Source organism: Pleurodeles waltl, chromosome 12, assembly GCF_031143425.1.
Source record: "Pleurodeles waltl isolate 20211129_DDA chromosome 12, aPleWal1.hap1.20221129, whole genome shotgun sequence".
Lineage (NCBI taxonomy): Eukaryota > Metazoa > Chordata > Amphibia > Caudata > Salamandridae > Pleurodeles > Pleurodeles waltl.
This window is the reverse complement of record NC_090451.1, coordinates 77,627,974-77,653,615: the sequence shown is the minus strand read 5'-3', so window position 1 is coordinate 77,653,615 and position 25,642 is coordinate 77,627,974. Positions and strand designations below refer to the sequence as shown.

General features: G+C 47.5%; 1 protein-coding gene across 6 annotated transcripts in view; it reads right to left on the bottom strand.

Moving 5' to 3' along the window:
* LOC138268383 (phospholipid-transporting ATPase IC-like) overlaps positions 1-25,642 on the bottom strand; it is a 324,435-nt gene that overhangs the window by 137,167 nt on the left and 161,626 nt on the right. For all 6 annotated transcript variants that reach the window (XM_069217963.1, XM_069217965.1, XM_069217961.1 and 3 more), the window contains one exon: positions 24,758-24,951. In XM_069217963.1, coding sequence (XP_069074064.1) covers positions 24,758-24,951 — 194 coding nt within the window. The remainder of the gene's footprint in view (positions 1-24,757; positions 24,952-25,642) is intronic.

The following is a 25,642-nucleotide window of genomic DNA, read 5'->3' as shown; positions in this document are numbered from 1 at the left end:
CGGAGCGCGCTCCGCCGCCATGGAGGATTCATTGGGGCAGCGGTAAACGGGCGGGAGACCGCGGGTTTACCCTTTCTGACCGCGGCTGAAGCGCCGCGGTCAGAATGCCCTCGGGAGCACCGCGAGCCTGTTGGCGGTGCTCCCGTGGTCGGTGACCCTGGCGGTCACCGGCCGCCAGGGTCAGAATGACCCCCTATGTGTGCCTCTTCCCTGTGCAGTCCCCATCGTTCTGTGTACCCCAAGCCTGCTTGTTATTTGTTAAGCTTGTGGTACCGTGCAGCAGGTTACACAGTGCCATGTTGCCAATTGTCTGTGTACATGTGCATTTCTGTACTTGCATGCAGTAGCACCTTCAAGCCAGTTGGATTTGCCAATGCTTGTTTTATGAAATAGTAGCTGTCATTACAGAGTGTCTGGACTGGACAAGCATCCTACTCACTTAACTGGTATATTTTCTTCCTGACGTCATCTACATCCTCGGCATTAAAGCTGATGGAGGATGATGACAGAGAGACGTCCTTATTCTGCGGGGAGTATTCTTTATACCCTTGCTTCACTTTTAAAAGACTGGAGGTCCTCCCTCTAACTGCTGGCACATGCGTAAGGTGCCATGGGTTTCGTGTTGGATGGATGTCACTTTCCTACTCAGAAGTACACGCCTTAGAGTGGACGAGCTGAGGAGACTCACAACCCGCAAGTGACAAGCCAAATAAAGGGCAAGATCAGAAGCGTATTAGTTGCCTTTAGCTTTTTAAGGCCGGGATTACTTGACAGCATTGGGTTAGGAAACTGTGTATTAAAGAAGATGAAGAGATATTTGGGTGGATGGATTGTTGGATGTTACTTTGGGTGTAATGTGGGTGGATGGATGGGTGTGGGTCGGTGGTTGGCAGAGTGCAGGAGTGGTCTGAGCTACAGGCCAGGCCAGGCCACTGGAATTATGCAGCAGGGAGGCAGCACATCATGCAGCGAGGTTGACTAAATTAGTTGGCAAGAAAGGTAAATTATGGAGCAGAATGCAGCACTTTTTTGTTGTTACATCATTATTTTGTAGTTCCTACACACAGTAATACATTCTGGGCAAAATAGAAATAAGAAACTGAAAGATGACCAGTTAACCTTTGCGAATTGCCTTCCACAGCGCACGAACACGTTTTTAGTAACGTTTGACTTGTCTGATGTAGAAATATATTTTTCCTTAAATTTGCAGACTATGCAACAGATTATGGATTATGTGGCAAACCCATAAAGCAGCCGTAGAATCGCATAATTTCAGTGGCCCTGCCTAAGGGACAATCAAACAGTGTCCGAGAGGCTGGTCTGATAGGTCAGTGTGTAGGTCGTGTTTTTGAGGTTTGTGTGCCTGTTTTATGGTTTGGCGGGCCAGTTTTTAATGTTGGTTTCCGATATTACCGCAAACACTGCCAGCAGCGAGCACAAACGCATAGTCTCCTATACATTGCAAAACACCTATACATCATGTCAAGTTCCAAATTACCCAGTTTGCTAATGCGGGCCTTTTTATTTTGATAGGCGAGGGCAAAGTGCTCCCTCCCATACTGTAATTTCTCTTTGGGCTTCTAACCACGCCCATGTCATGTCAGTCACTTTCATTGGTTTGTGGGCTTGCCTTTTAAAATCCGCTTGCTTTCATTTGTGAAAGGCATGCCTACGTCATGCCTTTTCCGGTGTTTAGCCCCCCTACACAGCACCGGTAATCTACTGAAACCATTCGAGGCTCGATGTTTTCAGCATGGGTTCTGGACCACTTTATCTGTTTATTTTCCACGCAGCGCGATCGCACTGGGGTTTACATAGCTCAATCGTGCTCGGTTTTTCCATTTTCAGTTTCAGCGTGATCGCGCTGCATTTTACATTGCGTGATTGTAGGAAGTTGGCTCTGTATGCACTATTTCAAAGTAAGGAATAGTATGCACAGAGTCCAAGGGTTCCCCTTAGAGGTAAGATAGTGGCAAAAAGAGATAATACTAATGCTCTATTTTGTGGTAGTGTGGTCGAGCAGTAGGCTTATCAAAGGAGTAGTGTTAAGCATTTGTTGTACATACACACAGGCAATAAATGAGGAACATACACTCAGAGACAAATCCAGCCAATAGGTTTTGTTATAGAAAAATATATTTTCTTAGTTTATTTTAAGAACCACAGGTTCAAATTCTACATGTAATATCTCATTTGAAAGGTATTGCAGGTAAGTACTTTAGGAACTTTGAATTATTACAGTAGCATATATACTTTTCACATAAATCACAAATAGCTGTTTTAAAAGTGGACACAGTGCAATTTTCACAGTTCCTGGGGGAGGTAAGTTATTGTTAGTTTTAGCAGGTAAGTAAATCACTTACAAGTCTCATGTTTGGGTCCAAGGTAGCCCACCGTTGGGGGTTCAGAGCAACCCCTAAGTTACCACACCAGCAGCTCAGGGCCGGTCAGGTGCAGAGGTCAAAGAGGTGCCCAAAACACATAGGCTTCAATGCAGAGAAGGGGGTGCCCCGGTTCCAGTCTGCCAGCAGGTAAGTACCCGCGTCTTCGGAGGGCAGACCAGGGGGGTTTTGTAGGGCACCGGGGGGGACACAAGTCAGCACAAAAAGTACACCCTCAGCAGCGCGGGGGCTGCCGGGTGCAGTGTGCAAACACCCGTCGGGTTTTCAATGGTTTTCAATGAGAGACCAAGGGATCTCTTCAGCGGTGCAGGCAGGCAAGGGGGGGGCTCCTCGGGGTAGCCACCACCTGGGCAAGGGAGAGGGCCTCCTGGGGGTCACTCCTGCACTGAAGTTCCGTTCCTTCAGGTGCTGGGGGCTGCGGGTGCAGGGTCTTTTCCAGCCGTCGGGATTTCAGAGTCAGGCAGTCGCGGTCAGGGGGAGCCTGGGGATTCCCTCTGCAGGCGTCGCTGTGGGGGCTCAGGGGGGACAACTTTGGTTACTCACGGTCTTGGAGTCGCCGGAGGGCCCTCCCTGAGGTGTTGGTTCTCCACCAGTCGAGTCGGGGTCGCCGGGTGCAGTGTTGCAAGACTCACGCTTCTTGCGGGGATTGCAGGGGTCTTTAAATCTGCTCCTTTGAAACAAAGTTGCAGTCTTTCTGGAGCAGGGCCGCTGTCCTCGGGAGTTTCTTGTCTTTCTTGAAGCAGGGCAGTCCTCTGAGGATTCAGAGGTCGCTGGTCCTTTGGAAAGCGTCGCTGGAGCAGGTTTCTTTAGAAGGCAGGAGACAGGCCGGTAAGTCTGGGGCCAAAGCAGTTGGTGTCTTCTTTTCTTCTTCTGCAGGGGTCTTTCAGCTCAGCAGTCCTCTTCTTCTTGTAGTTTCAGGAATCTAAATTCTTAGGTTCAGGGAAGCCCTTAAATACTAAATTTAAGGGCGTGTTTAGGTCTGGGGGGTTAGTAGCCAATGTCTACTAGCCCTGAGGGTGTGTACACCCTCTTTGTGCCTCCTCCCAAGGGGAGGGGGTCACATTCCTATCCCTATTGGGGGAATCCTCCATCTGCAAGATGGAGGATTTCTAAAAGTTAGAGTCACTTCAGCTCAGGACACCTTAGGGGTTGTCCTGAATGGCCAGTGACTCCTCCTTGTTATTCTCATTATCTCCTCTGGCCTTGCCGCCAAAAGTGGGGCCGTGACCGGAGGGGACGGGCAACTCCACTAGCTGGAGTGCCCTGTGGTGCTGGAACAAAGGGGGTAAGCCTTTGAGGCTCACCGCCAGGTGTTACAGCTCCTGCCTGGGGGAGGTGTTAGCATCTCCACCCAGTGCAGGCTTTGTTACTGGCCCCAGAGTGACAAAGGCACTCTCCCCATGGGGCCAGCAACATGTCTCGGTTGTGGCTGGCTGCTGGAACCAGTCAGCCTACACAGATAGTCGGTTAAGGTTTCAGGGGGCACCTCTAAGGTGTCCTCTGGGGTGTATTTCACAATAATATGTACACTGGCATCAGTGTGCATTTATTGTGCTGAGAAGTTTGATACCAAACTTCCCAGTTTTCAGTGTAGCCATTATGGTGCTGTGGAGTCCGTGTTTGACAGACTCCCAGACCATATACTCTTATGGCTACCCTACACTTACAATGTCTAAGGTTTGGCTTAGACACTGTAGGGGCACAGTACTCATGTACTGGTGCCCTCACCTATGGTATAGTGCACCCTGCCTTAGGGCTGTAAGGCCTACTAGAGGGGTGACTTATCTATACTGCATAGGCAGTGTGAGGTTGGCATGGCAACCTGAGGGGAGTGCCATGTCGACTTACTCGTTTTGTTCTCACCAGCACACACAAGCTGGTAAGCAGTGTGTCTGTGCTGAGTCAGGGGTCCCCAGGGTGGCATAAGATATGCTGCAGCCCTTAGAGACCTTCCCTGGCATCAGGGCCCTTGGTACCAGGGGTACCAGTTACAAGGGACTTACCTGGATGCCAGGGTGTGCCAATTGTGGAATCAAAAGTACAGGTTAGGGAAAGAACACTGGTGCTGGGGCCTGGTTAGCAGGCCTCAGCACACTTTCAATTCAAAACATAGCATCAGCAAAGGCAAAAAGTCAGGGGGTAACCATGCCAAGGAGGCATTTCCTTACAGTGATCGTGCTGTGTTTTTTGTTCCTGTAATTTGTGTTGCAAGAAAAAGTCCGGTTAGGAGTTTACAACCCTAATAGCTCTAACTCGAGCAAATGCTAGACCCATTACATTGCAAATGCTTGTTAAACTATCTGATTCGCTAACGGGGGCACTTTTGTTTTAGTGCCAGGACCTATTTTTTGTCCCAGTCCTACCCTGACTGAGTGGGCATTTTCAGTGGCTGGATGGAAGAATATCCGAGATCCTACTCCAAGAATGTGCTTGTTTATACTGATTCTATTTCACTGTTGTACACTGGCGCTCTGCTGTACGTGGGCTTACATACATATGAACTGTACGTCGCACACCATTCTGGTTTATAAGTCCCAAATTTTGCACATTCCTTTTGTCCCTGATGTTTCTTTTTCTAATTCACTGGTTTTGTGTTGTCTTCCATACCAGGTTATCCTTTGGCCATTACCACTCCTTTTGTAGTCCTATCCGTGTTCCACATGTTCCAGCATCCATTCACCCCTCTTTCAATGAATCCCTCAATGTATAAATTCATTTATCCCTTCCCAACCTATATTCAACCCTCTTTCAATTAATCCATCGATGCATTTATTCATCCATCTCTCCCCAGTTCCTATTCACTACTGTTTCATTAAATCCCTCAATGCATTTAATCATCTATCCCCCGCAGCCCCCATCCACCCCTTTGTCAATGAATCCCTCAAAGTAATCATTTATCCCTCCACAGCCTGTTTACCCCTCTATCAATGAATCCCTCAAAGAATTTATTCATCTATCCATCCCCAGCCTCTTTTCATCTCTTTCAAATAATCCAGCGATGTATTTATTCATCTATCCCTCTGCAGCCTCTATTCACCCCTCGTTCAATGAATCCCAGAATGTATGCATTGATCTGTCTCTCCAGAGATCTAGTTACTCCTTTTTCTTAAATCTGCTCCATAATACATCAAGCCATCTATACCAACATTGCCTCTTTTCAGACCTTCTTCCATTATTCCTGTTAAGTATGAAATAGTCTGTGTAAATGAAGCTTATTTCAATTAATCCGTCACATATCGAACTCTTACTCCTTCACATCTATTCACTTCTCTTTCAATAAACCTCTCCATGCCTTCCAGTTGACATTTTCTTCTAATCTATTCATCAGTCCATCTGTCCTCTATTGCCTCTTTCAATACAAGTTTCAGTTATTCTCTCCAAACATCTTTTCATCTATCCTTCTCTCTCTTTGTCGTTCATGAAGCTCTGTGAGCAACAATCCATCACTTGGCCCTTTCCCACATTGCAATTTCATCATTTTCACCATGCCTCTATTCATACATATATATCTCCAGGCCTCTAATCCTTCTTAGTTCTATCAACATATCAGTCCATCTAGTCAAAGCTTCTCCAATGAGTAGCTTGTGAGCTACTGGTAGCTCTCCAGCTACCTGTAAGTAGTAGGAACCTGCAAGTAGCTCTCCTGTCTGCTGACCAGCCGACTAAATTAGAAGCTTTTGCTTGGTTTAATTAATTTACATATAGCAAAACTGAGAATGTATAGTCAGTAGCAGTAGCGGTTCCTGCCTTAGGACGCTAGGGTATTGCCCCACTGATATTTTGGCCTCCCTATACCCCCATTACATGTGTGAATAATAAACAAACACAACTATGCAAAGTGTAAACTTTCCCAAATAAATTATCTTTTATTCTCATGCCTGTGGCTGTCACCACCTTCAGCCGTGGACGGTTTCTGTTCAGTTCTGAAGGGGATGGGGCTACAAATGCAGACCGACACACTGCATAGACACATACAGACATGTGTGCCACCTAGTGCGCATGTCGGGTTGTGCGGCTGCCTTTCTCTAGCCTGCCCGAAATGCGCACTAGAAGCTTCTCTTCATGTTCATGTTAGTGAGTGGGGGTTGACCAAAGCTGCAACCTCTGGTCCTCTAATGAGCAGTAAGAAAATAAGTTACTTACCTGTAACTGTGGTTCTCCAGTATTGGTATCTTTCATGGATTCACATGCTTGAATCATTCCCCGTCGTCAAAGTGGGAGTCTTACGGTACACAGAAAGAAGTAAAGTAAAATATTACATTGAAGTTAATGGAAAAATCCATTCACTTTAACAGCTTATGAGTGTTATTAGAAATGACCCAAAGTCCAGCCAATCAGGCGAGAGCACCCTCTAGAACCCTCACCACAGAGGCTAAAGTCCCTCAGATTTTCTAGCACAAGTGATGTATAAAAGAATAAGACATGAGGTGAGCCTCTATGGGGAGGAGGGTGGGTTTCATGTGAATCTATAGAAAGATACCAATACTGGAGAACCACAGTTACAGGTAAGTAACTTATTTTCTTCTCCAGTATTGGGGTATCTTTCATAGATTCACATGGTTGAACCAGAATAATTAGCAGTAAACATAATATCCATCTAGCTATCTACATATATATAATAGTGGACGGTGGGAAAAAGAATGACTGTCTCACCTTATGTAAATAACTTCCGTAGAGCTGCTTGTCCTTATGCTGCATCCATCCTGTCTGTGGCATCTAGGCAGTAGTGCTGAGTGAAGGTGTGGCTGCTAGACCACGTTGCCGCTCTACATATTTGCTGTACAGGCACTCATGCGAAGAGAGCTGCGGAGGTAGAAACAGCTCTAATGGAGTGGGCCTTGACGTTGGTTGTCAGTGGTTTTCCTGCTAGCTGGTGACAAAATTGTATGGCGGTGGCGATCCACCGAGCTATACTCTGTTTGGTAACAGAATATCCCTTTCTTAGCTGTCCATAGCCTACAAACAATTGATCAGCTTTGTGAAAGCTCCTATTCTTTTGTGTGTAGAGTTTGAGACATCTCTTGATATCTAAAAGCGCTCTTTCTGCTGGAGTTTGATGATTTGGGAAAAAATATTTCAGTATCACTGGTTCATTCAGTTGAAAGTTCGAAGGAACTTTGGGAATAAATTGAGGATTAGTTCTAAGGTTGACAGTGTCAGACTTAAATTGGAAAAAAGGCTGAGTGATTGGGAATGTCACTGACCCTCTTTGCTGAAGTAAGCACTAGGAGAAGCACTGTCTTCCAGTAAGTGTATTTCATCTCTGCCTTGTGTACAGGCTCAAATGGATTCTTCACCATTTGTGAAAGTACAATATTGAGATGCCAGGGAGTAGGAGGGATTTTAACTGGAGGAAACAGTCTGAATACTACCTTAAGAAATTGTTTTATTATTCTGGAGGACTATAAAGATGGAGAATTAGCGGTACAGCAAAATCTAGAAATGGCTGCCAGGTGAACCTTGATGGATGAGTGAGAAAGACCTTATTTTGCCAAGTGAAGAAGATACGTAAATATCTGTTCTGGAACAGATGTCAGAGGGTGGACATCGGAATCCTTACACCATATGCAGAATCTTTTCCATTTGAGTTTGTATGTTTTATGTGTAGTCTGGGCTCTAGCATTAGTGAGCACTTCATGACAATCTGTTGGAATGTTTAGGTCAGCAAATTCATAGAATTCAGGAGCCAGGCCGATAACCAAAGAGAAGTCGGGTTGGGATGACGGACCTGATCTCGATTCGGTATTGGTTCCAACAGAATGTGAGGTTGTTCCCAGAGGAGTAAGAGCGCTGTGAACAAAAACTGGGGTGGCCACTTGGGAGCTATCAGTAACAGCCGGAAAGGTTCTCTCTTCATCTTCTTTAGAACTCATGGGATTAGTGGAAGCGGGCGAAAAGCATAAGCATAGATTTCTGACCATTTGATCAAAAATGCATTCCCCCACGACCCTCTGCTGCAGTTGCCAACTTGCGTAGTACTGGCATTTTTTGTTTTCCTTTGTCGCAAATAGGTCCAAACTGGGCTTGCCCCAGTGAAGAAAAAGATGATTGAGAGTTGTCTCGTTAAGGTCCCACTCATGGCAGGCTGTTGAGGTCCTGCTTAATGAGTCTGCAAGGGTGTTAGATACTCCGGGAACATGTTCTGCCCTGAGAGTTATGTGATGTCGAAGCGCCCAATTCCATATCTCTTGCGCCTGGAGAGACAGCGCTGGTGATAGTGTACCACCCTGCTTGTTGAGGTAGTGCATGCTTGTAGTGTTGTCGGTTTGGATCAAAACCAATGAGCCCCTGATCTTGGTCATGAAGGATTTGAGCACTAGGAAGACAGCTTTTAATTCTAGCAAGTTGATGTGGTGCATTGCTTCCTGGGTGGTCCATTTCCTCTCGCTGTCAGTTATTGGAGATGCGCGCCCCATTCATCTTGAGACGCGTCTGTGATCAGAACATGTTCTGGACTTTGATTCAGAAAGGAAGCACCTTCAGAGATGTGTGGCACCTTCGGAGATGTGTGGCATCTTCGACCACCATTTCATGGCCTGCTTCATTGGTGAGGTTATTTGAATGATGTAATCAAAATATCCATTCATTTGTTTCCACTGGCTGTCTAACTGTTGTTGAAGTTATCTCATGTGTAGACAGCAGTTTGGTATCAACGGAATGCAAGAAGAGAGCATTCCCAGAAAAGATTTGTAGATCCAGACAGAAGTGGGCTTTCTTTTGTCAAGGTGCAGCACTAGATTTCGAATCTTCTTCTGCCTGTCTTTAGAGGTGGAGGTGTTAGCTTGTTTCGTATCTAATATGGCTCCTAGAAAGGTGATGTTGATTGACGGAGCTAGGTATAATTTTTGGCAATTGACTGAGAGGCCTACGGTCTGGAAGAGAGATAGGCATGTTGCTGTGTCTCTGGCTGCTTGGGACACTGTGTTTGCTTTTATCAACTAATCGTCCAAGTAGGGAAATACTTAAACTCCCTTTTGTCTGAGATACGCTGCTACCGGAGCTAAGACCTTGGTGAACACTCGAGGAGCTGATCTCAAACTGAATGGTAACACTCTGAATTGGTAGTGGGTGCCTGCTACCTTGAAGCGTAAGAATTTCCTGTGGCTGGAGTGAATAGGGATATGAAAATAGGTGTCTTGGAGATCTAAGGCCATCATGTGATCCCCCAATACATCCTGAAGGATGACCATACAAAATGATAGTTTTTTCAGGAATTTGTTCAGCTGTCGAAGCTCTAAGATGGGGCGCCAGCCTCCTGTTGTTTTCAGAATGAGGAAGAAGCAAGAGTAGTAGCCGGGTCACCTCTGAGACTTTGGTACAATCTCTATTGCTCCCTTGTCCATCACTGTGGTAATTTGAAAAAGGAGCTATTCCAAGTGGGTAGGACCCCCACCTGCCCACTTGAAAGAGCTCCTTTTACAAATTACCACAATGATGGACAAGCAAAAAGCTGGGAATTCTGCCCCATATCTGAGTATTGGAATAGGTGTTGGAGGAAGGCACCTGGTGGAGGTTAGTGTTTTCTGGATGTGTCCTTGCTCCTATAGGAAGACTTTTCTCTGGTGGTATGTCTGTAGACTGCAGATAGTGGCTGCCTATAGGGTTGTTGTTGCTGCATGATGGCTGACCGAAACTGGCTCTGATAAGGTCGGTATTGTCTATATTAGTGGAGGTCACCTCTGTAGGAGTAAAGTCCTCTATTTCTTGCCCCTCAAAAGGGCTGCCTTCTGAATTGTAGAGTACCCAAAGATCTAGCCGCGTCCGTGTCTGTTTTTATCGATTATAGTGCGACATCGACATGCTGGCCAAACAGTAGTTCTTCATCATATGGCATGTCCAGAACTCTCATCGGAACCTCCGGGCGGAAGGAAGTGGCCTTTAGCCTTCCCTGACGTCTTAGTACTACAGCTCCGGCTAGCTGGCTAAAGCCTTTGGATGACACATCTATTGCACAATATATGATCTCAAAGGAGATCTTTTCTCCCTCCTGTAAGAGTTTCGGTGCTTAAACTCTAGCATCCTTGGGAAGGAGATCAATGTATTGGGAGATGTCCGACCACATCTGGCAGTCGTATTGTCCTAGGATCGCTAATGAGTTTGCTGCCCTGGCCATTGTAGCCGCCATTGTGGAGAACTTCTTTCCTATTGTGTCAAAGCGCCGTCCTTCCTTATCTGGGGGTGTGGAAAGTGGAGAGGATGGGTTTCCGGACCTGCGTTGGGCTCCCTGAGTTATCATGGAGTCAGGTTTGGGTTGACCAATCAAACAAGCTGGTGAGTTTTCCGGCGCATTGTACTTTTTGTCTAATCTACATTTGGGATCGCCTGAACTGACTTTCTGGTGTCTTCTTTAAAGACATAAAGAAAGCAATCCAATTGTTTTGTGACATTGTGAAGCTGGAATCTCTTGGCTGCTCTTTCCATAATACTATGGAATCCTCCTACATCTTGTGGCTGAGAATTTACTGGTGGTGGAGTAGAGGGGGATGGTGTTTGCATCTGGTAGTCATCCCATTCATTGGGGAGTGAGGCAGTGTCCTGGATTTCCCCTTCTTCTTGGTCCTCTTCCAAGGAAGGCGGATCATTTTCGGAAGGTGAATATAGAGGGTAACGGTGTTGTAGGTACCTGAAACTCTGAGGATTGGTCCCTGGTAGAGGGACTTAATGTTAATGGTCGATGCAGTAGTGGAGTTTTTGATCCCAGTGGTGGGAATCTATAGCAGTAATCCTGAATCATATGCTGCAAATTGGCAATCAGTGACCCTGGCACCTGCACTGTTGGCTCATGTTGTTGTTGTTGTGAACGTGTGCGTTGTCAGTCATCAAACGATTCTTGAACATACAACTGTTCATACATCAGGTCTTCCTCATCATCTTCCTAGCATTTCATTTGTAGGTCTGAATACTATGAGCCACTGCAAACAAACCATCACTGCAGAATAATCATCTCCATACTCCTCTTCATCCTCATCAAGAAGATGTTCTGGAGGTACAGGCGATACCTTACTGGGTGACGTATGTGACGGTAGTAATGTCTCTTGAGTGGATTTATGTCTTACTGTTATTAACCTTAAGGGTAAAAGGGAAGATATTGCTGTAACAACTGCTGTCGACGGTGTAGGCGTTGTTGGTGTGTCTGCAGGAAAGAAATGGGCCATTGACGGTGTTGTCGTCGACGGTGTTGTCATCCTCAAAGTTGCCAACCTTAAAGTTGCCGTCAATGGAGATGTTGTTGACGGAGGTGGCGTCATTGGAGCTGCCGTCGATGGAACTGGTGTCTACGGAGCTATCGACGTCACTTTGTATGTTGACATCGATGGACCCGTCGACAGTATCAGTGTTGAAGCCTTTGGGGTAGCTGATTTCTTAACCGACATCGATAGAGTTGATGTTGAGGAGTGAAACCTCTTCTCCAATGGGTCTATAATGGATGATTTCCACTACGCTTTCTTACCCTGAGGTGTTGTTGATGGTAAAGAAGGCCCATGTTTTATGCTCACTGATGTTATTGTCATAGATGATAACGGCGACGCTATTAACATGGGCGAAGACGGTGCTGTAAACTTTGCCATCACTGTGGTAGCAGTGGGGATCAAAGCTGTCATCGACGATGCGCTTGTTGATGGTCTCTTCGACAAGACTGAAATCTTTGAAGCCAATGGAGGCAGAGAAGTAGATGGCTTTTTAATTTTTATTGTACTGGCAGCTGGTGTGGAAGGTTCAGAATGACGCTTCTCCTTGTGTTTCTTTGAAGTGGAAGGAACGTCCTGTATTTTTCCCCCCTCACAGGATGCATTTTCTTGGCTGCCCTACTTTGTTTTGGAGAGAAACTCTCCATAGATCTTTTTCTCTATACAACTGAGGCGTCGCCGTCACCATCATCATGAGAGAGGGGGTATTCCTTGGATTTAAGCTTTTGAAGCCAAAGCAGGAGCCTGGCCTCTCTGCCTCTCAAGGCCTTGTGAGGAAAGGTTCGACAAATTTTACAGTCTTTCACCTTGTGTTCTGAGTGAAGACAGTAAATGCAGTCCTTGTAATGGTCCTTACAGTGAAGCCTTAGCTTTCCACAGGTGATGCTGCAAGGCCGAAATAAACCTTTCTTGGCTGTAGACACGATGTAGAAGTCAAAGCTGTAGAAGAAAAAAAAAACAGATTCAGAAGAATTCCTGTCAGGAAAAGTAAACAGAGCAGAGCAGAGGGAGACTCCCTTCACACAACGTGCGGTCGAAAATCTGAGAGACTGGAGCCTCTGTGGTGAGGTTTCTAAATGGTGCTCTCGTCTGATTGGCTGGACTGTGGGTCATTTCTAATAACACTGATAAGCTATTAAAGTGAATGTATTTTTCCATTAACTTTAATTTACTACATTCTATGTACTGTGGGACTCTCACTTTGACGACGGGGAATGGTTCAAGCATGTGAATCTATGAAAGATACCCCAATACTGAAGAAATTTGCCTGCTCACGCCAATCCTGATACTGCTCTCATGCTGTGTAACAGCAAGGGAGCAATGTCTGGATTGGCTGAGACGCAGTTGCTAGGCCTAGTCTAGGCCTCTAGTACAGTTTGTGCACCTGGCACCGCAGGGGGTGGGAGGCTCAGCGTGCCAACGGAGCATAACCAATCACTGTAATGGCTTATCGTGAAGCCATGCAGTGATTGGACATTTCTGGTGCTGCTGGGCAGGGCTGCTGAGGAAGTGAGACAGTCGGGAGACCACACCTGTGACCTGACCTCATGCTGTGGTGTGGGCTGTGGCTGGACCGGAGTTGAGTCTCATTTGTCCAGTCCTCCTGACTCCGAAAATTCTTGTGTGATCACTCAATACTACAAAGATAGCGTCGTTGGAATTGAGTGGACAATAGGCCCATCTACTATTGGTGACTATGAATGCACTAACTAACAGCCAGTCATGTTTACCCTGAAAACTCAACCAAAGTTATTGGTATAAGGTATTGCTGGAGCGTTTTACATGAGCACCAGAATGTGCTGAGCCAACGCCGAGACTCACAGTCATTGTTCTCAGAATCAGACAGACTTGTGTACTTTATTTCCACAGTACCTTGCTGCTCTTGCCATGTTGTTTTTATTCCCACCACAGACATGTTTTTTTTTTTTTTTTTATGTATAGCGCATACTCGACTGAAGGTATTGGTATTGTTGGAGCACTTTACATGAGCACCAGTTCCATTTCATAAGGACACATTACTTTTTGGCACGGGGAGATTAAGGGGGTGATTCTTACCTTGGCGGGCGGCGGAGGCCGCCCGCCAAAGTACCCCCGCCAGAACACCGCACCGCGGTCGTCAGACCGCTGCGGTGATTCTGGGTGTTCCACTGGGTTGGCGGGCGACCGCCAAAAGTCCGCCCGCCAGCCCAGTGGAAAACAACCTTCCCACGAGGACGCCGGCTCTGAATGGAGCCGGCGGAGTGGGAAGGTGCGACGGGTGCAGTTGCACCCGTCGCAAATTTCACTGTCTGCAATGCAGACAGTGAAATTCAAAGTGGGGCCCTCTTACAGGGGCCCCTGCAGTGCCCATGCCATTGGCATGGGCACTGCAGGGGCCCCCAGGGGCCCCACGACACCCCATACAATCCCCATGGCGGCGCAGCGAGCTGCGCCGCCATGGAGGATTCTTTTGGGCAGCGGAAAACCGGCGGGAGACCGCCGGTTTTCCACTTCTGACCGCGGCCAAAATGCCCTGCGGGGCACCGCCAGCCTGTTGGCGGTGCTCCCGCCAACCCTGGCCCCGGCGGTCCATGACCGCCGGGGTCAGAATGACCCCCTAAGTGATTAGCTCAGAATCACAAGATGTGTTGAGCCGATGCCAAGACTCACAGATTCATTCACACCATACCACAGATGGTGTATTACACATGCGTGGCCCAGTGACACAATGCATAGGCTGTGTCTGTACTTTTTAACCATATGCAGCCTGCTAATAAGGTGCCTTGCAGTTTCAATGGGCCTTGTCTTACAGAAGGGCTGTGTCTGCACACTCACAGGCGCCTGGTGGGACAGCCATGTACACTGGCTGCTTCCTAGAGGGCCCTTTAGCAATGAGTATAAGGGAGGATGGCTACAGTATAAGATGGGTCTCGCATTCATTCACACACTTCCATGGAGGGTGTTTATACATGCGTGGCCCACTGACACCATGCACAGGCTCTGTCTGCACTCGCACAGGGGCCTCAAGGCCCAGTCATGTGCACTGGCAGCTTCAGGGCGCTTTTGCACCGAGAACACAGGAGCAGGCATACCTAAGGCATAAGGTCGGACACAGAACAGGCTTTACAAGGTGTAAGTGAATCTACAGCACATTACAGATTCAGTGGGCCCAGTCAACAGTCTGATGGACAGGCGGAGGGCGAATTAAGGTCTGTCTGCTGGCGCGCATGGTGGCCTGGCTGCCAGAGCCCGGCCCTTCACTCTCGGCCAGATATGTATTGTTCTGCCATTCAAGGCAAGACAGGTTAATCTGTTCGAGAGACACGTGCCCATGGGGGGCAGGGAGCATGGAGTGGGTCAATTTGACCAACGAAACACCAATAAGGATATAAAATGCCCAAGGCCACATATCCTCACCCTCCGCCAACATGTGACATCCTGCATTTCCATTTGTGTCAGTCTGCGCAGAACCACCACACTATCAGTTTCACCCGTTACGCGACAAGGGTGGTGCTGTGGAAGGCAGAACATGCCTCAGCAAACTGGGTATTTATGTTGCATTCGGGGATTTGTATCATAATCATAATTTGACTACAGACATTTCAGATTTCAGAATGCAAACATAAAACATGAGTGAGTCTTCGGGTTATTAGGAGAATATGATTTAAGATGTAGCATCCTCTAGTTGTGTTTACTTTTTGATTCCTCTGTTTAACACCGCGTCAAGCCTCCAAGCATGCAAAGACCCCATCAGAGTTTGAACGCAGATTAGGCACCTTTTTTTATAAATTCAGTGCTACATGTGTGTTTTGTTACAATTAGTGGCACACCACTTCCATAGCCATGAAAAATGTGAAACTACTTTTTGTTTTGTGTGGGAAGCACACTATTTAAGCCAAGCCAGGATAGTTAAATTACCCCCAGGTCCCACCGTCCTCGTCCCCTTCATTACTATATGGAGAGGAATCTCTCCATGACAGAAAAATGTACACGAGGAATGCTGTATTTCCACCCCACCCGCTCCGGGGGGGGGGGTATAAAACCATGTACTTACCCAGCATTCCTCCTGTTCTTTTTTTCTGTCCATGACAGGGTGATGAGGCGGTGCTGCTCCTGCGGGGACTTGCGCTGTGTGATGGTTTCCTCCGGGTGGGCGGTGTGGAAGCTTGCTGCAGCTGTGTTTCTGCTTGAGTGATTGGCCTCGATGCAGCGCGGTCTCAGGATTCAGCCAATGGACCACTGGGCGGGACCTTTGGTCGGCTCTTTGTGGCTGGGGTGGCTTCGTGCTGCGGAAGCACATCCTGAGCTTCCGGGTTCCTGCTTCCTGTAGGCAATATCGTGGTAATGCTGGGGCAGTCACTGTGGTGTGCTGGTAAGTGTTGGCTGTCATTTTTCTCCATTTAAGTTGTCCGGTTACTGTCAGTTCAGGGTCCTTGGTTTCTTCCTCTGTTTCCCTTCCCTCTACGGTCTGTCCCACCTCTGCCTCTCTGGAAACTTCGGCTAACAGCCTGGAAGTTGAAAGGCAAGGGTTGCAGCACAAGGGCATTCCCAGGCATTTAGCAGTGGCCATTCAGCAGTCACGTAAGCCATCTACTTTGAAATCCTATGCTAGGCATTGGAGTAATTTTCAGAAATGGAGTTCTCCTCTTGGTTTTTCTCCATTGGAATGTTCCTTGCCTACTGTTCTTCAATTTTTGTGGGAAGGTTTTGAGAAGCGCCTGTCTGTCTCTACCTTGCGTGCTCAGTGGGCAGCTATTAAGACTTTTCGGGCTCCATTGGATAATCTTGCAGATTTGGAGGATTTGGTTTCTCGTCTCTTGAAAGGCTTTTCTCTTTCTCATCCTCTGGTGAAGCCTATTTTTCCTTTATGAGATTTACCTCTGGTGCTTCGTTCCTTGGTGTCCTCCCCTTTTGAACCTCTGGAATCCACTGATCTTAAGTTTCTGACTTTCAAAGTGGTGTTTTTGGTTGCTTTCACCTCAGCTAGACGAATTGGGGAATTGGGTGCTTTGATGGTTCGGGCACGCTTTTGGTCTTTTTCCGAGGATGACGTTGTGTTGCGTCTTGATTAGGCCTTTGTTTCCAAGGTGACTTCTCAGTTCCATCAATCCCAGGAGATTGTCCTCCCTTCCTTGCAGGCGGGGTCGCCTGGTGCAGGGGTTCTGGACTGGTCTTTGCTGGGTGTTCTTAGGGCTCTTTTGGTATATCTTGAACAAACTCGCCCTTTTCTCAAATCTGACTCTCTTTTTCTTTCCTCTGGTTCCTCTTCCATGAGGGAGAAGGTGTCCTCTCTTTCCATCCTTCGGTGGCTGAAGAAGGTTATTGAGATAGCTTATTCTCTGGCTGGTGTTCCTCCTCCCGGAGGTGTGCAGGGTCGCTCTACCAGAGGTATGGCCGCCTCTTGGGCGGAAAAAAAGGGGGTCTCCATCTCTGAGATTTGTTGGGTGGCAACTTGGGCTGTTGCCATTCATTACGCCCCGCCCTCCCTCCCCGACGGCCGGCTTTCGAGTCAGTGGGCTTGGTAGTTCAGGAGGAATGCTGGGTAAGTACATGGTTATATACTCCCCAGTGGGGGCGAGCGGGATACAGCATTCCTCATGCTCTTTTTTTCTATCATGGAGAGATTCCTCTCCATATAGTAATACATGGGACGAGGGCTACAGGACCAGGAGTAATGAAGATTCCTGGTAAGTAACTAGACATTTCCTCGAGTTTTGTTAAGGTATTTCCCAAAGTTTGTCAGTCTGCCCTCAGGAAGGGCTTGTGTGACTGCAAAAGCTCATGAATGCTACTATTTCAAAATGATTTTTATCTGTAGTCTTTATACAATAAAAAGTATACATTGTATTCAGCCTACGCTTCGAATTCACTTATTTGGTTTCTTAAAAAGGGGCTAAAAGAAAACCTGCAACTTCCAAGCGCTGTTTTAATGATCCAAGATAGATCTGCTCCTTGTGACTCTGACCCCTTTTTGTTGCAACACCTTGACCTACAATGTATTTTGTGAATGTGCATGTGATTGCACCTCTGCAGTACAGCATGATTTTAAAAAAAGCAGACTGGCATGATTAGGTTCCTACTGTGTGAGGGGTAATAATTAGAGTCACTGGAATTATGTGGCGGGGATGAAAATATGCAGCAGGGTTGAGTAAATTATGTGGCAAGAAAAGCCAAATTATGTCAGGGCATTGGTTGCACCTCACAGATGAAGTCTGTAGTCAGGAAGAGATTAGTGTTTGGTGCCGGTGGGAGGCCTGAAGCCTGAAGGTTACTGATGCTGATGTCTGGGCCCCTTGGAGCTCTGACTTCTTGACTCCTTTGTGTAACTGATACAGCTGTTTTTGATAATGTAGTGGTTGTGGACCTGCAACGGGAGCTGATGGAGTTCCAGCATCAGGACGGGGTGATGTGATCATATTTCTTCAAAACCTTGAACAAGATGTACAGTACCTTGTAGGGTGCTTTTTTGCCTTATCATGTTTATTTTATGCTGTCTCATTGTATCTAGTCTGACAAATCACAATAAGTTGTATTTCTTAAGTAGATTTCATTTGCCAAGGTAATATCTACAAATAAGGAAAACTGTGAGGTACTTAGCACTGTTATCTCAAAATCTGTTATGAGGTTCTGTGGTTATACTGAATAAGCAGCTACCTACATCCTTGGCATATGAAAACTCCCCTTATTGCAGTCAGGCTTCCTCCCTGCTGTAGGAAGCTGGCCTGGTGTGTGGTGGACACCTTTGATATTTGCACCTTATACCAGGTACAAACAAACCCTATTAATTAGTGAAACAGTGGCTAAGAAGCCAGGGCTCTCTAGTGGTAGCTGTGGTGAGCAGCCAAGATTTATCTAGGAGAAGTGTGAAGCACTTGCAATACCACAGCAGTCACACAATAGCTTATCTCACATGAAAGGAACCACACAGTGTTACAAAAATGAAGGTACTTTATTACAGTAACACTGAGCTAGATTACTTATGGGTAGCCCCCCAACTGGAGGTAAGTACACACTATATATACACAGTGTAGGAAGTTGGCTCTGTATGTGCTATTTCAAAGTAAGGAATAGCATGCACAGAGTCCAAGGGTTCCCCTTAGAGGTAAAATAGTGGTAAAAATAGATAATACTAATGCTCTATTTTGTGGTAGTGTGGTCGAGCAGTAGGCTTATCCAAGTAGTAGTGTTAAGCATTTGTTGGACATACACACAGGCAATAAATGAGGAACACACACTCAGAGACAAATCCAGCCAATAGGTTTTGTTATAGAAAAATATATTTTCTTAGTTTATTTTAAGAACCACAGGTTCAAATTTCACATGTAATAACTTGTTTGGAAGGTATTGCAGGTAAGTACTCTAGGAACTTTGAATCATTACATTAGCATGAATACTTTTCACATAAAACACAATAAGCTGTTTTAAAAGTGGACACAGTGCAATTTTCACAGTTCCTGGGGGAGGTAAGTTATTGTTAGTTTTCACAGGTAAGTAAGTCACTTACAGTTCTCAGTTTTTGGTCCAAGGTAGCCCACCGTTGGGGGTTCAGAACAACCCCAAAGTTATCACACCAGCAGCTCAGGGCCGGTCAGGTGCAAAGGTCAAAGAGGTGCCCAAAACACATAGGCTATAATGGAGAGAAGGGGGTGCCCCGGTTCCAGTCTGCCAGCAGGTAAGTACCCGCGTCTTTGGAGGGCAGACCAGGGGGGTTTTGTAGGGCACCGGGGGGGACACAAGCCCACACAGAAATTTCACCCTCAGCGGCGCGGGGGCGGCCGGGTGCAGTGTTAGAACAAGCGTCGGGTTCGCAATGGAAGTCAATGAGAGATCAAGGGATCTCTTCAGCACTGCAGGCAGGCAAGGGGGGGCTTCCTCGGGGAAACCTCCACTTGGGCAAGGGAGAGGGACTCCTGGGGGCCACTTCTGCAGTGAAAGTCCGGTCCTTCAGGTCCTGGGGGCTGCGGGTGCAGGGTCTTTTCCAGGCGTCGGGACTTAGGTTTCAGAGAGTCGCGGTCAGGGGAAGCCTCGGGATTCCCTCTGCAGGCGGCGCTGTGGGGGCTCAGGGGGGACAGGTTTTGGTACTCACAGTCGTAGAGTAGTCCGGGGGTCCTCCCTGAGGTGTTGGTTCTCCACCAGCCGAGTCGGGGTCGCCGGGTGCAGTGTTGCAAGTCTCACGCTTCTTGCGGGGAGATTGCAGGGTTCTTTAAAGCTGCTCCTTTGGATAAAGTTGCAGTCTTTTTGGAGCAGGTCCGCTGTCCTCGGGAGTTTCTTGTCGTCGTCGAAGCAGGGCAGTCCTCAGAGGATTCAGAGGTCGCTGGTCCCTTTGGAAGGCGTCGCTGGAGCAGAGTTCTTTGGAAGGCAGGAGACAGGCCGGTGAGTTTCTGGAGCCAAGGCAGTTGTTGTCTTCTGGTCTTCCTCTGCAGGGATTTTCAGCTAGGCAGTCCTTCTTCTTGTTGTTGCAGGAATCTAATTTCTAGGTTCAGGGAGAGCCCTTAAATACCAAATTTAAGGGCGTGTTTAGGTCTGGGGGATTAGTAGCCAATGGCTACTAGCCCTGAGGGTGGGTACACCCTCTTTGTGCCTCCTCCCAAGGGGAGGGGGTCACATCCCTAATCCTATTGGGGGAATCCTCCATCTGCAAGATGGAGGACTTCTAAAAGTTAGAGTCACCTCAGCTCAGGACACCTTAGGGGCTGTCCTGACTGGTCAGTGACTCCTCCTTGTTATTCTCATTATTTTCTCCGGCCTTGCCGCCAAAAGTGGGGGCCGGGGCCGGAGGGGGCGGGCAACTCCACTAGCTGGAGTGTCCTGCGGTGCTGTGACAAAGGGGTGAGCCTTTGAGGCTCACCGCCAGGTGTTACAGCTCCTGCCTGGGGGAGGTGTTAGCATCTCCACCCAGTGCAGGCTTTGTTACTGGCCTCAGAGTGACAAAGGCACTCTCCCCATGGGGCCAGCAACATGTCTCTAGTGTGGCAGGCTGCTGGAACCAGTCAGCCTACACAGATAGTCGGTGAAGTTTCAGGGGGCACCTCTAAGGTGCCCTCTGTGGTGTATTTTACAATAAAATGTACACTGGCATCAGTGTGCATTTATTGTGCTGAGAAGTTTGATACCAAACTTCCCAGTTTTCAGTGTAGCCATTATGGTGCTGTGGAGTTCGTGTAAAACAGACTCCCAGACCATATACTCTTATGGCTACCCTGCACTTACAATGTCTAAGGTCTTGCTTAGACACTGTAGGGGCACAGTGCTCATGCACTGGTACCCTCACCTATGGTATAGTGCACCCTGCCTTAGGGCTGTAAGGCCTGCTAGAGGGGTGTCTTACCTATCCTGCATAGGCAGTGAGAGGCTGGCATGGCACCCTGAGGGGAGTGCCATGTCGACTTACTCATTTTGTTCTCACTAGCACACACAAGCTGGTAAGCAGGGTGTCTGTGCTGGGTGAGGGGTCTCTAGGGTGGCATAATACATGCTGCAGCCCTTAGAGACCTTTCCTGGCATCAGAGCCCTTGGTACCAGAGGTACCAGTTACAAGGGACTTATCTGGGTGCCAGGGTGTGCCAATTGGGGAATCAAAAGTACAGGTTTAGGGAAAGAACACTGGTGCTGGGTCCTGGTTAGCAGGCCTCAGCACACTTTCAATTCAAAACATAGCATCAGCAAAGGCAAAAAGTCAGGGGGTAACCATGCCAAGGAGGCATTTCCTTACACACAGTAAGTATTAGGAATTAGCATGGAAACATTACAAGCATTGGCAACAAATAGCAGAAAATAGCTAGGGCCCTATAGGGTGCCAAACCATAAACTAAAATAGAGGAATGCAATGTTAGGTTTCCCACCCAAGTATGTGGAGGAGTTAGAAAGGAGCTGGGAGAACTTAGGAACCCAAAAGGTGAGTTCCTAACCAGCGACCAGGAGAGCAGAGCTAAGTTACCTGGTCTTCCCAAAGACTAGCAGGGGACTTGGAAAATGAACTTTGCAAGAACAGGACCAGTCCAGTGGAACCCAACGGTGGATTACGGTAGACCAGGGCCTGCAAAAGAAGGGGACAGAGTCCAGGCCACAAAGGGGTGTCCAGGTGGGGCAGGAGCCACTACCCAGCCTTCTGTGGATGAAGATCCAGGTCAACGGTTGACGAAGAGGGCTGAAGAGGGGTCCCTGAAATCATGCAGAAGGTGTCTCACGACGGTTGCCTTGTCACAGTTGGGTCAGTGGTCAGGAGGACCAACAACAAGCCTTGGTAAACGCAAATCTGAGCAGAAGAAGATTTGCAGAGAAGAAGAGAACCAGCAAGGCCCAGGGGACTGAACCCTTGGAGGGAAGTCCAGACTGACACTCAGCAAATCGGGAGAGCCAGCAGAAGCAGTCAGAGCCCCAAAAGGCAACTCACTGGCAGAAGGCACAGTAAGTTCCAGTGAGGCTCCATCAGCACACCTGGAGAGGAGTCCCACGTTGGTAGAGCAACAGAGGAGAGACTGTCCTTGCAAGGATGAAATGCTGGAGGCCGGGGCTACTTGGAGCCTGAAGATCCCTTGGAGCAGGAGTCAACAAGCCGTGGTTCTTGCAAGAGTCGAGATGCAGAGAGGTACTGTCCTGCAAGGAGAGGCAAGGGCTCACCATCTGCCAAGTTGGACAGAGGGCAGAGAGGACCAAGAGGACCACTCAGTACCACCACCTGTGTTAGAGGATCCATGCAGTTCCAGTGGACAGCAGTTCCCAGCAGCCGGACATCGTTGCCTTAGGTGCCTGCAGATGCAGGGGAGTGAGGCATTCACTCTAAGGGAGATTCCTTCTTGCTTCTTTGGTGCAGCTGAAGTCTTGCTGACCCCAGAGGAGGCACAGTGGTGGAAATGTTGCAATTACTGGAAGGAGCTGAAGAAACAATTTTGCTAGGTGAGGTCGTCTCAGGAGTTGCAGGGTTGTTTGCTTCCTGTGAAGTCCAGCAGCGGTTCCGGTGGCTAGGAGCAGAAGACGTCAATGCAGGGGAGTCCCGGTGGAGTCTTGTATGCCGAATCTGGGGACCCACCCGCAAGCGAGTCCCTAAATAGTCTTAACAGGGGGCTTGGTCACTCTGCAGGGTGACCTCCTATCAGAGGGGTTCACTGACATCAGTCACCTGTCCTGACCAACCAGATGCTCCCAGGGGCCTCTGCACATCTTGTTTTCAAGATGGCAGACTCAAGTGGCCACACAGAGGAGCTCTGGCCACCAACCTTTGCTTTGTGTGGTTTCGCACCAGAGCAGGATTATGCAAGGAGGGCACCAAATGTGCCCTTCAAAGCATACCAGTAACATGGGGAGGCTACCCCTCCCATCTTTGTAAAATTCCAAGGTAGACTGTGTTGCATCCCCCTCACCCACAGGAAATCCTTTGTTCTGCCTTCCCCTGCTTGAGCTGGTTAAGCAGCAGGAGGGCAGAAGCCTGTCTGAGCGACTGTAGAAGCTCAGACTGTCCACAAACCCTGGAAGACGGGTAGGTGGCAATAATGGCGGGGGGGAGAGGGCTGTAAGGAGCCCCACAGAGTGCATAGAATCATGCCACTAGTACTGGCATTAGTATTGGGGTAAGATTCCGACATGTTTGATACAAAATATGCCTAGGTCTGAGTTACCATTATGTAGCTGGACCAGTGACCAGTACACAGGTAAAATGGCTTCCCCGCACTCACGAAGTCCAGTGCATTGGAACTGGAGTTCGTAGGGGCACCTCTGCTCAAGCAGGGGTGCCCTCACACACAGGAACCTGCACTCTGCCATCTGACTAGGAGGGCCTACCATAGGGGTGACTTATAGTGACCTGGTGTAGTGACCAGCAGTGAAAGGGTACATGCACCTTTTCACACAGGCTGCAATGGCAGGCCTGCAGACACAGTTTGATGGACTCCCAGGGGTGGCATAATACATGCTGCAGCCCGTGGGGGATCCCTGGTGTACCAATGCCCTGGGGACCTAAGTGCCATATACTAAGGACTTACAGGGGAACACCAGTATGCCAATTGTGGGGTGTAAAGGGTACCAAAGTGACAAAACTTAGAGGGGAGAGCACAATCACTAGGGTCCTTTTTAGCCGGATCCTAGTGAAAACAGTCTAAACACACTGATAAACAGGCAAAAAGAGGGGGTAACCATGTCAAAAAGAGTGACTTTCCTACATCTGTGCTCGCTCACAAGTCGTTCATCCTGAACTTTTATGTCCCACCACTTTCAAATGTCATGAGCAGCCACTGGACAATAGGAAAATGTGTTTATTTTCAAAACTCATAATCTGATATTTAGGAAAAATGACTGAATTTCCAAAATATATTTAAAGATGATATTTGAGTAAGAAATCATGTGGCACTGGAGAACCTTTTCGCAAATGGTATTACCTTGGTGCTAGAGGCACTGCAGCTATGGTTGTTATGTATATCACATTGAGAAAGAAAATCTTACATTATTGCTTGCAACCACACCTGATTCACTGAGCAGTAATCTTGTATATTGGCCACTAACATAATCTTGTCTGATGTAGTCCCTAGTACAACACTAATAATATCAGTAGCTCTTGATGAGTTTAATTAAACATAAGTAGTTCTTATTACAGTAAAGGCAGGAGACCCCTGATCTATTCCATCTTTTTAGTTTCCCTTTCTTTTCATCTATATACAAAACACCAACTATTTATATGGTCACTGTGGACTCCTCTTTGACTCAGTCCCTTCATGACTTAAACCTTCAATCCCTCCTTCCCTTCTATTTACCATTCCATCTATTCTGATGTGTATCTGTTAACCTTTCCTTCCTCTCCTCATTTCGGCACCTTTCTCCCTCTATTAAGACCCTTGATGCATCAGTCTGTTTCTGATTCCTGACTTGCCTCCATTCAAGTGTGCTTTTAGGTCATTCCCCAAGGTATGTGTTTATATCTTCCTCTCAGTCCATCCATGCATCAGTGCTTCTATCCCTCTGTTTCCTGTATTCACATCTCTGCTCATCACCGTATTCAGTGGGATACTGCGTCTTTCCCTCCCTCAACTGCATTCACCCTTCTTTTAACAATACCTCTCCTTACTTGTCTATCAGTTCCTTCTTCCACTCTTTTCGCTCCCTCCTTCCATCGGGCCATTTATGCCTGCACCTGCGACCACCAAACAAATCAGCCGTATTCTCAACCAAACAGCAAGCCAGTTTTCAGTAAGTTCTTACGTTATGAAAAGGATTATGGGCACCAAGTTGTTGAGAAGAATGATGTTTCCCCAAAAGAGTAAAAAGGCATAAAAAGCAGGTGTGATTTGTGGCGGCATCGCAGGGATGTATTTGTGTTTCTTTTGCATCGTCTCATGCAACAACCCCGACCCCACAGAAAGAAGGACAGCAAAAGCGATGACCATCAGGAAGACCTGGAAAGAGAGAGCAAGATTAAATAAGCAGATTTGAAATGTTTGGGTATTTGGTAATATTTGTACACATAATTAATAATACTATATAGAATTATACTGAAAACCATGATTGTGACTACAATATGTATGTCGTATCGTATTGTCTACCCAGACTGGTTTAGGTGCTCTATTGTTTTTTTTAACTAAGTGGTTTAATGATTCAGGACATTTATTTTAGTCATCTAGATTGTATTACTGTTATATTTCATTTGATTTCCCACTTTATCAACATCACCTTGGCTTCTGTTTTGGGTATGTTCCTCCCTACTATGTTATGATACAAAAATATACTTTTTGTACTATGTAATTAATTTTATAAAGTGCTACAGTGTTAAAGCAACATATAGGGGGTGATTCTAACCCTGACGGGCGGCGGAGGCCGCCCGCCAGAGTTCCCCCCTCCAGAACACCGCTCCGCGGTCATAAGACCGCTGCGGTGATTCTGGCTTTTGCACTGGGCTGGCGGACGGCCGCCAAAAGGCCGCCCGCCAGCCCAGTGCAAAAGAGCCTTCCCACGAGGACGCCGGCTCAGAATTGAGCCGGCGGAGTGGGAAGGTGCGACGGGTGCAGTGGCACCCGTCGCGTATTTCAGTGTCTGCAAAGCAGACACTGAAATACAAAGTGGGGCCCTCTTACGGGGGCCCCTGCAGTG